The sequence below is a fragment of the Saccopteryx leptura genome, chromosome 3 (genome assembly GCF_036850995.1).
Source record: "Saccopteryx leptura isolate mSacLep1 chromosome 3, mSacLep1_pri_phased_curated, whole genome shotgun sequence".
Taxonomy (NCBI): domain Eukaryota; kingdom Metazoa; phylum Chordata; class Mammalia; order Chiroptera; family Emballonuridae; genus Saccopteryx; species Saccopteryx leptura.
In genome coordinates, this window is record NC_089505.1 from 207,126,448 (window position 1) to 207,143,491 (window position 17,044).

The 17,044-nt window shown below is 42.6% G+C and overlaps 1 protein-coding gene across 5 annotated transcripts in view; it reads right to left on the minus strand.

The window, feature by feature from the left end:
• CD58 (CD58 molecule) overlaps positions 1–17,044 on the minus strand; it is a 67,626-nt gene that overhangs the window by 18,436 nt on the left and 32,146 nt on the right. For 4 of the 5 annotated variants that reach the window (XM_066377244.1, XM_066377241.1, XM_066377242.1 and 1 more), the window contains exons 2-3: positions 16,165–16,461; positions 9,447–9,737 (exon numbers count right to left, since the gene is read on the minus strand). In XM_066377244.1, coding sequence (XP_066233341.1) covers positions 9,447–9,737; positions 16,165–16,461 — 588 coding nt within the window. Of the gene's footprint in view, positions 1–5,163; positions 5,630–9,446; positions 9,738–16,164; positions 16,462–17,044 lie in introns of those variants that run through there. The other variant, XM_066377243.1, reaches the window with a different exon arrangement.

Sequence of the window (17,044 nt, forward strand, 5' to 3'; positions counted from 1 at the left end):
TGGATCCTACTCTGATGTTATCTAAAGCTCACCACCAAGTGTGTTGGTTCTGGAGCCACTTGGTGGGTCAATGTCAGGCACTGCCTGTGACTGGCCCTGGGCTACCTGTTTGGAGCTACAAAGAGATCCACCGTTTGTAGCTGCCTCTGCAGGGCCCAAGTTTGCAGGGAGGGGCCAAGCTGCACACTACGCCCAGTTTCCATCAACACTGACCTAAGGCTCTCCGAGACCCTGCTCCACCTGCTAGCTGCCTGTTAGGCTCAGTCGTTGAAAGAGCCTCTGGTGGTGAGTTGCGTGAGGCAGGTTGTCAGTGAGTCACCAGGTAGGGGTAAGTAGTGTTCACCAGACTGATACAGATTCAAACTCAGCACCAGTGCTGTATTTGAGGTCACTAAGCAACAGTCTCAGGGTACCTCAAGGTTACCTGCCACCCACCAGGGTCTAAGGGAGTTTTCAGTGTGAGGTCAGCAGAGTTCACCAGGCCAAACAGACCAAAGCTGGGCTTTGTGAAAAGAGGGTTCTGCACAGGAATGGTGGGCCTGTCAGGTACGTGAGGGAAACATGGCCCTCGAGCTAAAGAACTCAGTTTCCGACTTCTTTTGAGTTTCCCTTCAAAATCCCTTCAATGAAGTCTACACTACAAGCTCAGGCAGCAGACTCCTCCACATGGTGTGAGCTTGGCAGGGTGGGGCAAAAGGGAGTTGGGAGCGTGGGGCTATGGGATTCCTCCAGGTTGATGCCGTATGGAGGGGGGGTGCTTGACGCTGTAAAGATGGTGTCTGCAGGCAGGCGTGCAGGAGAGGGACTCAGCACAGAGACCCTGGTGGCTGTCACTTCAGCACTCTCCCAGGAACCAAACAACCCAGCCTGTCCTAGCATGTCTCGGGTCTGCACTGATTCTCCCTCCCCGTCGGAGTCCAGGGTGAGTGATTATGAATGAGACTTTGTGCACTGACTCTTTAAGAGGGTCATACCAAAAAAATCTGTTTCTAGCAGATTTCCATCTCTTCCTGGCAGACAGGCTCCCCACTGATTCACATGGCCAGATGTTATATGGGTGCCTCTACCAGGCTTTAGTGCCCTATGCTGGAGAGCCCTCAACTTCTCAGCTGCTGCACAGGGTGCAGTGCCAGTTCTTCCCATGCTTCTGCCCTTCCTACCAGTCCCAGCATGGCTCCTTCTGTAACGCCTTGGTTATAAGACTTCTTCTGTTAAGCTAGTCTTCAGGTGGTTATTCAGGCTGATTGTTCTATGATTTATATATAATACCAGTTGGCACCAGGGAGGAGGTGAGTGTAACTTCTATCCACTCTGCTGCCATCTTCTTCCCCCATACCCTTTCCTCTTGTTAGAACACAAGTAGGTTGGAACAAATAGGCAGTCACCACTAGTTTGACTGGAGAGGCCCCTGGCCCGACGTTGCTAGTTGCCTCCCATAGCCATTCTTCTCTCTTTTCTAAAGAACTAATATTTTCAGCTGGGCAGAGTGACACTCAACTCCCAGCCTTTCTTCCAGCTACGCTTGACCATGTGACTAAGTTTGGGCAACAAGATGCAGGAAAGGTTGGGTGGTACTTCCCATCTCTCTAAAAGAGATAAATAAATAAGGTGTGCCACTTCTCCTTCTAAACCCTGCTGAGAGAGCCAGGGAGGCGGCTGGAGCTGGGCTCTTGGGACTCTTACAACTTCATAAAGCAAAAGTACTCCCAGAGCTGCCTACCTCCAGTTTTTTTTACCTTAAAAGAAGAATCTCCATTTTTAAGCCATGGATACATTTTTATTTTAAACAGATAAAGCTAATGCTAACTGATACTGTCCCTTTCAAAAACCTCTCTCCCTGCCTGACCAGGCGGTGTTGCAGTGGATAGAGCGTCGGACTGGGGTGCAGAAGACCCAGGTTCAAGACCCCGAGGTTGCCAGCTTGAGTGCGGGCTCATCTGGTTTGAGCAAAAAGCCCACCAGCTTGAACCCAAGGTCGCTGGCTCCAGCAAGGGGTTACTCGGTCTGCTGAAGGCCCACGGTCAAGGCACGTATGAGAAAGAATCAATGAACAACTAAGGTGTTGCAACACGCAATGAAAAACTAATGATTGATGCTTCTCATCTCTCTCCATTCCTGTCTGTCTGTCCCTGTCTATCCCTCTCTGACTCACTCTCTGTCTCTGTAAAAAATAAATAAATAAAATTAAAAAAAAAAAAAGCCTCTCTCCCTGGGGAGATGCCAGGTGCTGTCACCACTTTGGAGCAGTAGAGATTCACTAGTGCAATTTCTTCATCCCCTTGGCCTGCCCATTGCACTGATTGTTGATCACTCCCAGTTCACTTGGCTTCTGACACCACATTCTTGGACTTTCATCCCTATCTCTCTCACAGTCCTTTTCAGCCTCCTTTGCTAGATCCTCTTTCTTCTAACAGCCGTAAATGCCAGAGCACTCTGCTCTCTGACACCTACTCTAAGTGGTCTCATGGAGCCCATGGCTTCAAATGCCCACTCTACCTTGTGCCCACATTTGTATCTCCAGCACTCCCTATCTATTCACTAGAGACCTAGACTCACATATTCAAGTGCCTTACTTGCCGTCTCCATTTGAAATCTAACAGATACCTCAACATCGTGTCCCTAATGGAACTTTTTATTTCCTCCACAAGCCTGCTGCTCCCCTTGCTCTCCAGTCTCAATAAATGGTAACACAATTCATTTGGTTGCTTGGGCCAAAATCCTAGCAGGCATTTAATCACTGCCCTCCCTGCTCAACCCACAGGAAGTTCACTTGGCTCTGTTTTCAAAATGTACCCTATGTAAATCATTTCCCCACTATTATGCTAGTCCAAGTCACCACAGTCTCTGCTCAGACCAAGAGCTCCCAACAAGGTGCACACACCCAAGGGAGTACCTAAGATGGCCTATCAGGTGCAAAAAAAAAAAAAAAGATTCTATTTTTATGTACTGTTTTTTTTGGTTTTTGTTTTTTAATTTTTCTTTTTATTAATTTTTAGAGAGGAGACAGAGTGAGAAAGAGAGAGGGAGAGAGAGAGAGAGAGAGAGAGAGAAGGGGGAGGAAGGAGCAGGAAGCATCAACTCCCATATGTGCCTTGACCAGGCAAGCCCAGGGTTCTGAACCGGCAACCTCAGCATTCCAGGTCGACGCTTTATCCACTGCGCCACCACAGGTCAGGCTTTATGTACTGTTTATACCATTCTTTAAATATTTTTTGATTTTGTGTATGTTATATAAAATAGTACCCGTTACATTCATTTGGTAGCACACTATGGCAGAAGCATGTATTATTTCCCACTACCCACTCTCTCCTTTCTCTTCAGCAAGGGAACTCCTGCGTTTTACCTGGGCACATGGCCAGCAGCTAAAAATAGCATTTCCCAGCTTCCCTCGGCTAGGCATGGCCACCAACTCAGGGTGGCCAAGGGGGTGTGAATAGAAGTGATAACACACTGGGTTGATCTTTAAAGGGAACGTGCACTATCCTTTTTTTTTCTCCCCTCCCACTTGCTATGAAGCAAGCAAAGATGGAAATCCTTCTTTGCTTGACTCCAGAGAGCACGATTTTGTAGTCATAAATATTTCGGTCTGTACTTCCAAAAGACAGAGATTATTTGTAAAACATAACCATGCCATTATCATACCTAAAAAACAAATTAACATATTCAAATATTCGGTCAGTGTTTAAATTTCTCCTATTTTTTTTCCTGTTTGAATCAAGATAAAATAAGATGTATATATAGCAATGAATATGTTTTTTTTTTTATTTAATTCAGTGAGAGGAGGGGAGGCAGAGAGACAGACTCCCGCATATGCCCCAACCGGGACTCACCTGGCAAGCACACTAGGGGACGATGCTCTGCCAATCTGGGGCCCTTGCTCTGTTGCAACCACAGAATTTTTTTTACACCTGAGGCAAAGGCCATGGAGCCATCCTCAGCACCTGGGGCCAACTTGCTCTAATCGAGCCATGGCTGCAGGAGGGGAGGGGAGTAGAAGAGAGAGAATGAGAGAGCGCAAAAGAGAGAGAGAGAGAGAGAGAGAGAGAGAGAAGCAAGAGGGAGAGGGGTGGAGAAGCAGATGGGCACTTCTGTGAGCCCTGAACAGGAATCGAACCTGGGACATCCACATGCTGGGCCGATGCTCTATCACTGAGCCAACCAGCCAGGGCCTAATATGTTTCTTAAATCTCTTACATTTCTCTAAGCTTCCCTATCACCTCTCTTTTACTTATAATTTATTAATCCCCTTATAATTTATTGATCAAAGAAACTTGATCCCTGGTCCCATAGAACTCCCCACAATCTGTACTATCATTTAACATGGTATGGTTTTCACTAGCTGATTTCTGTGAATCAGTCCACATTTTTCACTTGATTTATTTTGAGACATAATCAGAATTGTATCATGGAAAAAAATTTCAGAATTTTAGGACCTACACTTTAACTGTCTCCAGTACTTAAGTGACCTTGGCGAAGTCACCCCACTTTTTGAAGTGGTCTCCTCATTCTTAAAAAAAGTAAATAAGAACTCCTGTCCTGCCAGTCTAGAACAGATAGTAGAGAGGAATAAATGAAACAATATTTGGAAAGGTTTGCTAAAGAGTAGCAGGCAAGTCAATCTGAGCTACTTGTGCTTCAATGATAAAGCACTGGAAAGTCTGCATAAAAAATTTACGTTTGAACAAGCAAGATCCAGTATTTAAATATTACACCTTCTTGGATTTACCTCTGTTATGATGCCTGCAACTCCATAGAGAAGTATTTAAAATCATCATGGGGAAAAAAAGAGAGAGACCTTGGTCTTTTATTGTTGAAAAGAACCATTTAGATCATTAAGTTCAGGCACAGATTTGCAGAGAAGAAAACATTTGGTTACTGGAGACGAAAAACAGGACCCCAAGACACACGTATCTCATGTCGCACTACTCTGGACTTAAAGACACACATATCTCATGTCACACTACTCTGGGCTTAAAGACACACGTATCTCATTTGCCACACTACTCTGTATTTAAAGGACCTAGGAACTATTTAACAATGTCTCTCAAACTTTCAAATTCTACAGTGTAATGTGAATAATCATTTTGGAGGAAAAGTTTTTAAAAGATGAATTACAATTATTTAATAACAAATAGGGTTTGTTTGCAAATTCATAACTTTTATTTTACATCAGTGAGAGGGAGGTTATGGTGACGCTCTTTTCTTCAAGGTATCTACAGGGAAGAGCATGTTACATGAGCCTTCAATTCTAATGGCAAAGATTAAATGAAAACCATGCAAGGATAGGATGCCTGTAAATCTCTTAAACCTGTCTAGGAGGTGGCACAGTAGATAGAGCATTGACCTGGGACACTGAGGACCCAGGTTCAAAATCCCGAGGTCACTGGCTTGAGCACCAGCTCATCCGGCTTGTGTGCGGGGTCATTGGCTTGAGCGTGGGATCATAGACATGACCCCATGGTTGCTGGCTTGAGCCCAAGGTCGCTGGCTTAAGCAAGGTGAGTGACACCTCTGTGGGTTTGGTCTTTTCTCTGTCTTTAAGGAACAAATCCATCAGTTACAAACTGGCAGGCACTTTGTACTTTTTCTTCCAATATTCGTTTTACCCCAGAAGTCAATACTGCTCTGTCTAAAAATAAAACCATAACTTTAAATGTCATTATCTAAATTTTCAAATAGTATGATATACTGGAAATGTAAAGAGAATGGTTCACTCATCAAATTAAATTCAAGTTTTTTATATTCATTATATTTCACTAATTGTCCTTTTCTGTTTCAGTTATTTGTTCAGAAAAAAAAATCACTCACAGAATCATCCCATCCCAGCCTCAAAAAACTCATATTCTCCATTTGCCATGGAAATCCTGTTTACTTATACAATTATGATATTATTCTAAATTATAATACTATAGTTCACCTTTTCTTTTGTTTTAATGAACCACTTTAAAAATCACTAATCCTTATGAAACATCAGCAAATGAACTCAAAAAAATAATCCCTTTTACAGTTAAAAATAAAATACCTAGGAATAAACATAACAAAGAATATAAAGGACCTATATAATGAAAATTACAAAGCATTGTTAAGGGAAATTGAAAAAGATACAATAAAATGGAAAAATATTCCTTGTTCTTGGATAGGAAGAATAAATATAGTCAAAATGACCGTATTACCCAAAGCAATATACAAATTTAATGCAATTTCATCAAAATTCCAATGTCATTTTTTAAAGAAATGGAACAAAAAATCATCAGGTTTATATGGAACTATAAAAAACCCCAAATAGCCAAGTAATCCTAAGGGAAAAGAATGAAGCTGGGGGCATTACAATACCTGACTTCAAATTATACTGTATTATAGAACCACAATAATCAAAACAGCATGGTATTGGCAGAAAAATAGACACTCAGACCAATGGAACAGAATAGAAAGCCCAGAAATAAAACCACATAGATATGGTCAAATAATCTTTGATAAAGGGGCCAACAACACACAATGGAGAAAAGAAAGCCTCTTCAACAAATGGTGCTGGGAAAACTGGAAAGCCACATGCAAAAGAATGAAACTGGACTACAGTTTGTCCCTTTGTACCAAAATTAATTCAAAATGGATCAAAGACATAAATATAAGACCTAAAACAATGAATTACATAGAAGAAAACATAGGTACTAAACTCATGGACCTTGGCCATAAAGAACATTTTATGAATTTGACTCCAAAGGCAAGGGAAGTGAAGGCAAAGATAAATGAATGGGACTACATCAGACTAAGAAGTTTTTGCTCAGCAAGAGAAACTGACAACAAAACAGACAGCCAACTAAATGGGAAATGATATTTTCAAAGAACAGCTCAGATAAGGGCCTAATATCCAAAATATACAAAGAACTCACAAAATTCAACAATAAACAAGCAAATAATCCAATAAAAAAAATGGGAAGAGTATATGAACAGACACTTCTCCCAGGAAGAAATACAAATGGCCAACAGATATATGAAAAGATGCTCATCTTCACTAGCTATTAGAGAAATGCAAATCTAAACTACAATGAGATACCACCTCACACCTGTTAGATTAGCTATTATCAACAAGACAGGTAACAACAAGTGTTGGCGAGGCTGTGAAGAAAAAGGAACCCTCATTCACTGTTGGTGGGAATGTAAAGTAGTACAACCATTATGGAAGAAAGTATGGTGGTTCCTCAAAAAATTAAGAATAGAACTACCATATGACCCAGCAATCCCTCTACTGGGTATATACCCCCCCCAAACTCGAAAACATTGATACGTAAAGACACATGCAGCCCCATGTTCATCTCAGCATTGTTCACGGTGGCCAAGACATGGAAACAACCAAAAAGCCCTTTTGTAGAAGACTGGATAAAGAAAATGTGGCACATATATACTATGGAATACTACTCAGCCATAAGAAATGATGACATCGGATCATTTACGACAACATGGATACACCTTGATAACATTATACTGAGTGAAATAAGTATTATAAATCAGAAAAAGTAAAAACTGTATGATTCCATACATAGGTGGGACACAAAATTGAGACTCAGCGACATGGATAGGAGTGCAGTGGTTACCAGGGGGAGGGTAAAGAAGGAGAGGGAGAGAGTGGGGGGAGGGGAAGGGCATAAAGAAAACCAAATAAAAGGTGACGGAGGACAATTTGACTTTGGGTGATAGGTATACAACATAATCAAATGTCAAAATGATCTGGAGATGTTTTCTCTGAATCTATGTACTGTAATTGATCAATATCATCCCGTTAAAATTAATTGTCTAAATAAAATTTAAAAAATATCACTGATCCTTTTGCTTGTAATCTGAAGATATAATGTAAAAAAATATTTGCCAATTACAAATGTACTTAAGACTTAAAAAATATAAAAAGACCAAAGGTAATTTGATCCGAGGGTCTCCAGCTTGATCCTGAGGGCACTTGGTTCAAGCCCCAGTCAGGGCACATATGAGAAGCAATCATGGATGCACAACTAAGTGGAACAACAAGTTGGAGCTTCTCTCTCTCTGATTCTCCTTTCCCACCCACCCCCTCAAATCAATGGGGAAAAAAAAGACCATAGGTGAGACAGCTTATCATGAAATTAAGTGGGTGTTAGCCTAGACCAGTGGTCAGCAAACCGTGGCTCGCAAGTCACATGCAGCTCTTTGGCCAGCTTAGGAGTACCTTAATTAATAACAATGTACCTACCTATATAGTTTAAGTTTAAAAAACTTGGCTCTCAAAAGAAATTTCAATCGTTGTATTGTTGACATTTGGCTCTGCTGACTAATGAGTTTTCCGACCACTGGCCTAGACCAGTGACTTTTCAACCTTTTTCATTTCCCAGCACACATAAATTACTAAAACCCTGCGGCACACCAAAAATTATATTACATGTCTTTTGCTGATCTAACAACAACAAAAAATAGGTATAATTTTGATTCATCCACATTGAATGGCTGTTGTTAGCTGCTGTCATTTTTTTATTTGACAATCAAAGAAAAGAGGTCAGGCCCCTGACTAATTAGTCATATATCACATGTTTTAAAAATTCTGTGGCACACCTGGACAAATGTATCAAATACTTAGTCTTGTAGACCATGTGAGACCATAATGGTTATTAAGAATATATGGCCTGAACAGTTGTGGTGCCGCGGATAAAGGCTGGGGTTGCTGGTTCGAAGCCCCAAGGTTGCGGGCTCTCAGAACTGCTCAATAGTCACTGGCTTGAGTGAAGGTTATCATCCACATGATCCCAAAGTTTGCCAGCTTGAGATCAAAGGTCACTGGCTTAAACAAGAGGACACTGACTCAGCCCTAGTCAAGGCACATACAAGAAGCAATGAATGCACAACTAAAGTGAAAGCAATTATGAGTTGATGCTTCTCAACCTCTCTCTCCCTGCCTGTCTCTCTCTCACACCACATTGTAAATAGTTAAGAGCAGGGGCTCTAGAGACAGATGGCCTGATTCCATTTTTTATTTTTCTTATTTTTTCCCAACTAAGAGGAGGGGAGGTTGACAGACTCCTATATATGCCCCAACCAGGATCCACCCAGCAACCCCCATCTGGGGCTGATGCCCTGCCCCTCTGGGGTCATGCTCTTCCACTCACTAGCTGTTGACCTTGGGAAGGCAACTTAAAGTCCCTATGTCTTGGTTCCTCCCCATAAAATATTTACTAGTACCCAATTCATTGGGTTGTATGAGGACTGAATTAATGAACACATGTATTAGAATGGTGTTTGACACAGAAAGTGCTAAAAATGTTAGCGTTGTACCTCTAATAGGGTGTCTATGAAAATTATAACTCATTCCATATTTCAAATTTGTAAAATGTATGTTAGTCACTTCATCTGCAGTTTAAAACCCACAAACCAGCACTGGTCCATGAACTTCATTAATGCCATAGAACACTGAGCTATTTACTCACCATGTGGGACACAGGTTGACATATATATTGATGATGTCATGTTGGATATTGAATTTACAGCAAAGCACCGTACTTCCTGTGAGAGGTCAGCATCCTTATCACAAAACAATACATTCTCTTTGACGGTAGCAGAGACTCCAGGGTCTGAGATTTTTCTACACTGTGATGTAGGGTAATGCCATGAGTAACTTAACTTATCTCGATGTCTGCTGTAACTTTCCGAGACCTCACAAGTGACTAGGATGCTTTCATTAGTCAATGTACAACGTACTTCTGGAGATGGAAGAGGGTCTGGGGAAAAAAAACATAATATTTAGTACAAAAAGAGTAATACTTACTTATCATCTATAAATTCATGAAGCGCTCCCAACTTTCTTATGAGTTTGAAGAGATGAGCAGGCCACTGAGTCTGATCTACCTGCTCAAACTCAGAATACACACATGTCCCAAATCCCTTATCCTTAACTCTGAAAGCCCAAAGATCTTAAGACAAGACAGTAGAAAGCATTTAGCTTCAAACCTTCACCTGAATTGACATAAGGATTTATAGTTTTTATTTTTCTCACTTACTTCAAATATTCATCACGTTTTACTAAAAACTAAGTCTTCTGCTTGAGTACAGGGTACTCCCCATAACTAAGTGGGGTGTTCTTATTCAGAGAGGAAACAGAGACAGAGAGAGAGTGGCAGAGACAGAGAGAGGGACAGATAGGGACAGACAGATAGAAAGGGAGAGAGATGAGAAGCATCAATTCTTTGTTGCGGCACCTTAGTTGTTCATTGATTGCTCTCTCATATGTGCCTTGACTGGGGGGCTACAGCAGACCGAGTGACCCCTTGCTCGAGCCAGCAACCTTGGACTCAAGCTGGTGAGCCTTGCTCAAACCAGATGAGCCTGTGCTCAAGCTGTTGGCCTCAGGGTTTAGATCCTGAGTCCTCCACATCCCAGTCCGATGCTCTATTCACCGCAACACCAGCTGGTCAGACCCTATTATGTTTCTAAAATATAAAAAATGTGTAATTCCAAAAGCCATCTGACTCAAAGGGTTCTGCAAAAGGTACAGGGGGCAGGCCCCACTGATAGGCAGAGTAGGGTGTATACCCGACAGAGACCTCACGCCCAGATTTCCTGTAGGAGCGCCTCCTGCTGGACCTGCATGCCACAGGCTCGGATACTCACATGTCACATTGCACCATCATTGCTCTCTAAAATCACAATGCTAACTTGTCCCACTAGCTGTGTATTTAATTCATACACCTTCTTGCATCTCTACTTTCTTCCCAAAACTAATCACAAGAGATTTCAGAAGACATGTAAATATAAGGTCTACCGGAAAGTTCTGTCCATTTCTATCACAACAAGTTTCGACACGTAAGCACATGTTTATTTGGCACATGTGTGCCTCTCTATTTTTATCACTTAATGTATACATACTGACGTAGCAAATTAACTAAAACAAAGTTGATTCACGTTAGTCTTATGTGTGAAGCGATAGTGTACCCATGACTACTGATAAAGTTCACTTACGCCACTGTAATTTTTACGAATTTCAACAAGGAAGAAATGCTACAGAAGCATGTTTGTTGCATCCACCATATTCCCCGGACTTAGCACCCTCCGACTATCACTTGTTTTTGTCCTTACAAAAATTTTTGAAGGGCAAAAAATTCAAAAATGAAGAAGATATCAAACAAGCACTGGTTCCATTTTTCGCATCAAAAGATAAAACATTTTTCAAAAATGGGATATACAAATTGCCCTCATGCTGGTAAGAAATCATTAATAATAATGGCAATTTTATTATTTAATAAAGTTTATTGATGGTAAGAAAAACTTGTATTTTGTTTTATTCCAAAAATGGACAGAACTTTCCGGTAGACCTTATATATATGGAATATGCAAAAAAAAAAAAAAAAAAGTCGTGGTAGCATTTGGATAATAAGATTCCAATACATTATAAACACCTCCTAAAAAGTGAATTAAACAGTAAAGCTCATCAAGATGATGGGATAATATGCTGTCACTTAAAATCATATTTTCTAAGACAAAGAAACACTTAAGCTCCAAATAGTAATCTAAACATAGAAGTGTTCAACTCACCTTTCCCCTCATCTCCTCCTGGCCTCTGTCTCTCTCAGACACCCAGCCTGTTCGCTCTGTTAGAGACCCAAGTCATTTGTGACCTCCCTTCCTGCTTAGGACTTCCTCAGTTTTCAGGTTTAATCTAGCTCACATAACTTGCTATATGTTGCCATAGTTTTTCTTTAGTTAAAGGACATTTTGATCTTTTTTTCAGTACTAGAAATGTTTCTCCAGATTTAATCTGAGGCAGCAGACTACCATCCTTCCAAAGGATAAAGAGAAGCTCTGGTTGACTCAAAAGCAGTAAGCCAGAGCCCTCATCCCTCTGCCTCCTCAGGCCATCCTGCCCACCACACCCCACAGCAGCTCCCGGGGCCCTTGAGAGGAGCCCCAGAGGCCCCCAGAACAGCTCAGGGGTGGAAACGACTGTTCTAGGTACCGCGTGTACTGACGCCCGCCTCTGCTACAGGCTGGGCACTTTGCAGGGGCAGGAAGCCGAGCTTCCTACTTCCTTAGGAACATTCTATAGAAGTGTTTCTCCAACATCAATGGGCATCAGAATCACCTGGGGAAGGGGCTGTTGAAAACACAAATTCCTGGGCCCCACCATCCCAGGTGATTCTGTGGTGAGCACTCCGTGTGTTCTGTTACAAACCCTGGTTTCCTGATCTGGTTCAGTCACGTCCACTCTATCATCACTTTTCAACCTGAACAGAGGTACGTCATGAGCCCCCTCAGACTATGAATCTTGGGAAAGCAAAGACTGGGTATTAGTCACCTCTTAACCACAGCACTTGACATAATACAAACTTCTAAATAAGGAGGGCAGATTTTGGACAGCTGGAGGGGTGGATGGGTACATGGATGAATTCAGAGATAGTGCTCAAATTATTCTCTCCACTCTATACAAAAGCAATTCTTGAAAAGCTCACCTGCAAAATGCAATGGTACCTTGGGTTTTGTGGCTACGAACACGGACTACCTCGGGTTCATATCCCACTCTACGACAGAGAGCCTCTTGACCTTGGGCAAGTTGCTGAATCCTCTGTGCCCAGGTTTGCTATCCTGTATATTAAGGAAGCTAATAGTATCCATACTACATGACTGTAATGAAGTTGAAACCAGTTGATACTGATTCAGACATGAATTGCATTGTAATTATTATTACAGTGCCTGACACAGTGTAAGCACTTGACAAAGGCTGCCTGTAGTGGAGCTCAAGGCCAGCAAGGTAAAGCCCTTCAGGAGGGTGTGTGAGCCAGTAAGAGTCGCTGACCAGGAGTTGGGAGCTTTGAGTGTTAGCCCTGGCTTGCTGTGTGACCTTGAACCATAGCTCTCGTAGAGGCTGCAAGGCTTTAAAGAAATCATCCAGCCCTGGCACCTGTTCTACAAATGGAGAAACCCATTGCTAAGTCTGTCTCACTTCATCTGTGAAAGGGAACAGCATGCTTTCTAAGGTCATTGTAAAGGTCAAGTGGAACACGAAAATGCAGTAAGGGGAGACATGGGGAAGTGCTAGTATTACCTTCCACATTGTGGGAGTCCACTCAGCTGGACTGACGCCCTTCTTGGAGGTTGCATGGTACTGCCATTGTCACATACCAAACCTGGAAGAGCCAAGCCTAGCTGCTTGCCAAAAAGTATGCAAAACCTTTCTGCAGCCCCCAGCTCAGACCTTCTGCACCGCAGATCTGTCCACCTCTGACATTTCATATGTTCTGGCTGCAACGGGACTAACCACAGCTATGACTAGCAAAGATCAGTACAACTCTCCCTCTCAAGCAGCATTACACAGGCAAGAAATGTGCCTACTTCATCCCCTAAGGTAACTTAGTCACTTTATAAATTAATTAATTCAGTTCACCACCCTGTAAGAAACGGGAACTTCTTATACGTATCAGATGGTATTTTTGTATTTCCACTAACTTTAATAAAAAGTTATACACCAGTCTGGACCATTTAAGGATAGAACAAACAGTTAATTCTGCCTACATGAACATTACCAAAGCAATAAAGGTTGTAAGGGGATGCGAAAGAACTAATAAACATTATTAGTGGAAATTTTAAGGGGACTTTGAGGGAAAAGGGAAAGCCAGATAGCGACTTACACACTGAAGGAAACGGGGCCAGGAAACCCCCTTCTAAAATACCCTCTCTCTGAAAGTTTTCCGTTAGTACTGGTGTCTCCGGAAGAATACGAACTCATTTAAGTATAACTAAACACACCCTCAAAAAAGTATAACTTCCTCATTTCTAAAAGAAAAAGTATGACCAATCGTTTTGTCAATCAAATCTGAAACCTTGAGTCATTTTACATCTTTTTATAATGAAATCTAAGTATCGTTGACTCTTTCTTAGCATATGAGTCTTTCCTTTCCAAATGTCCACTACCCACACCTCTGTCTACCTGAATGATGACAGTAGCTTCTCACCTGGTGTCTCTTCTCCCTAATCCACCATAAATACCTACCCATCTGATTAATCTTCCAAAAATATATTTCATCAAGTCACAGTATTGGATACAGTGGCTCCTCACTGCCATAGGCTAAAATCCAGATTCTCCAACCAGGACTTGAAGGCCCACATTTAACATGGCCAGTATCACTGCCTCCTGGTGGAACTCACCCCCCTGTACTCCGATCCTCAACAGGCCTTTGCTAAGCTTCCTACAGGCTATCAGAGCACAGCAAAGGGAGTAAGCCTCAAACAGATGAGGAGAGACAGCTGACACTGAGGTGACAGAGGGTTCGTATGTCAAGGAACCCTTGACATAGCAATGACAAGGTCTAGGTTATATCCATGGGGCGCCGTAACTAGAGGCAGGAATGGATCATTACAAAAGACAGCAAGGGACATAAAGAAGAACTTTTACTTGAATATTACTATCACCAAGATTTATGACAGCAGGAACATCAGAAACAGTGAAAATGAAAATGATCAAGCAAAATTGGGGTGATGTTCACTGCAGCATTATGTACAATAGCCAAGACATGGGAGCAACCTAAGTGTCCAATGATGGAAGAATGAATAAAAAAGTTGTGGTGCATACAATATAATAGAATATTACTCAGCCATGAAAAATAAGGAAGTCTTGGGTACATGAAATACTGGGGGATCAGTTGGTAAAGTACATGATTGTCTATCCACTATGCTATGCACCTGAAACTAACACAAAATAATATTGAATATAAACTGTAATTGAAAAATAAAAATTTAAAACATAAAAAATAAAAAGGGGGCCCTGGCCAGTTGGCTCAGTGGTAGAGCGTCGGCCTGGCGTTCGGGGGCCCCGGGTTCGATTCCCAGCCGGGGCACACAGGGGGAGCGCCCATCCACCTCTCCTCCCTCTCTGTCTCTCTCTTCCCCTCCCGCAGCGAGGCTCCATTGGAGCAAGGATGGCCTGGGTGCTGGGGATGGCTCCTTGGCCTCTGCCCCAGGCGCTGGAGTGGCTCTGGTCGCGATGGAGTGACGCCCCGGAGGGGCAGAGCATCGCCCCCTGGTGGGCAGAGCATCGCCCCCTGGTGGGCGTGCCGGGTGGATCCCGGTTGGGCGCATGCGGGAGTCTGTCTGACTGTCTCTCCCCGTTTCCAGCTTCAGAAAAATGCAAAAAAAATAAATAAAAAAAAAATAAAAAAAATAAAATAAATAAAAAGGGGAAAATCTTACCATTTGCAATAACACTGGTAGACCATGAAGGCACTATGTTAAGTGAAATAAGTCAGATAGGGAAAGACAAGTACTGTCCTGTATGATCTCACTGACATGTGAATCTAAAAAAAGAACCAGCAAACTCACAGAGATAGGAAAGATCAGAGGTGAGGGGTAGGGGGATCGAGAATTGGAGGAAAGTGGTCAAAAGGTACAAACTTTGGTACAATGTGGTGGTGACCGTTAACACTGCTGCAGAACACACAGGAAAGTTGCTAAGAGTTCTCAAAGCAAGAATAAAACTTTTTATCCTGTTTTTCTTCTTTCTTTTCTCCTTATTGTCTGCGTATGAGAAGATGAGTGTTAGCTGAACCTAGCGTAATTGTGTTACAACATGTGTACATCAAACCATCAAGCTATACGTCTGAAACTTACACTGTACAGTGATGTACATCAGTTAATCCTCAATAAAACTGAATGAAACTAACACTGGATATACCCAGGCACCCACGGATGACTGCAACAAGGAAGGACCCTTGGTGATGAGGCAGGGAGAACAACCCGGAAGCACCTATGGGAAGCACGGGACCCTGGGACATATACCCAGCTCCAGTTTAAAGTGACACAGGAAATAAAAAATCCAGAGCAGGCTGCAGGAGGAAACACACTGACTTAGAGAGCACCACCATCTATCAGTGGAGCTCAGAGTTCTGAGTGAACTGCTGCCATGACACCCTTTTCCAGAACATTCTGGCAGATAAGGGAGGTACCTCCACCCAGCTGGTGCGGCTCTCCCCATCTCAGTCACACCCCCTCATCACCCAGAGGACAATGGGAGAACTGAAAGTGGCTCTCTATCCCAGAAAAGAGGAAAGCCCTGACAACCTGTGATAAACTGTTTTATTTCTCATAAGACATTAATTTGTATGAGTCTATAAAAAGTTGGAAACTTGTCATTTTAAACAAACCAAGTTATGGAATACTCACCAAGGACTATCAGATTAAATTTCATGACATTCGCAAGGTTTGGAGATTCAATTTCATATTCACCTTCATCCGACAATGTTAAATTAGAAATGTGGAGGTCACCTGTCGTAGTGCTTAAATTAACCCTGTCTATAAAAGGTGGGTACACCTGGACATCGTGGCCTGATTCCCATTCTGTGACTTTATGCTTTTCTTTTTTCCATATCATTTCTGAAAAGGGAACAGTGCTTGATGGAGACAAAGTAACAGTCCCTTGCACAGTTCCGAATAGTGACGAGGCCCTACAGTTGATGTGACCTAGGAGGGAAAACAATGGGTTAGTAAAAACAATCACTGTTGAAAACAGAAAGCCATCTTCCAAGATGCTCTTTGAGGAAAAGAGTTAAATTCAGTGGTGGAACTTATTCATCAGCTACTTTGTGTGCTAAACTGGTAAGCTGCGGCAGACAGTACAGGAAGTAGAAGGTGCGTGACCATGTGGCACGCATTCTTTAATGGGGGCCCACATAAACCCAGGAAGTGGAGTCGACACTGGTGGGGCACCAACCACGTGCCAGGTGCGGTGGGCAATGCGGGGAGTGTGACAGCAAACATGGTGGGCATCATCCCAGGCCCTTAAGGGTCTCACTTCATGGAGAAGACCCTGAGAAGGCAAGGACAGACACGTAGGCAGGGGCCTTCCCCAGGAAGTCATGCTGAATGGGACACAGAAGGACAGATCAACGATGGGTGAGAGGAGTTAGCCAGCCAGGGGCAGGAGAAGAAGCGGGAGGGGCGGAGGGCGCAGATAGAGGAAGCAGCACCTTCAAGGGCAGGTCCTGAATCAAGGAGTTTGGTCCATTTGAGGGGAAAAACAAACAGTTCCAAATGGCTGAAATAA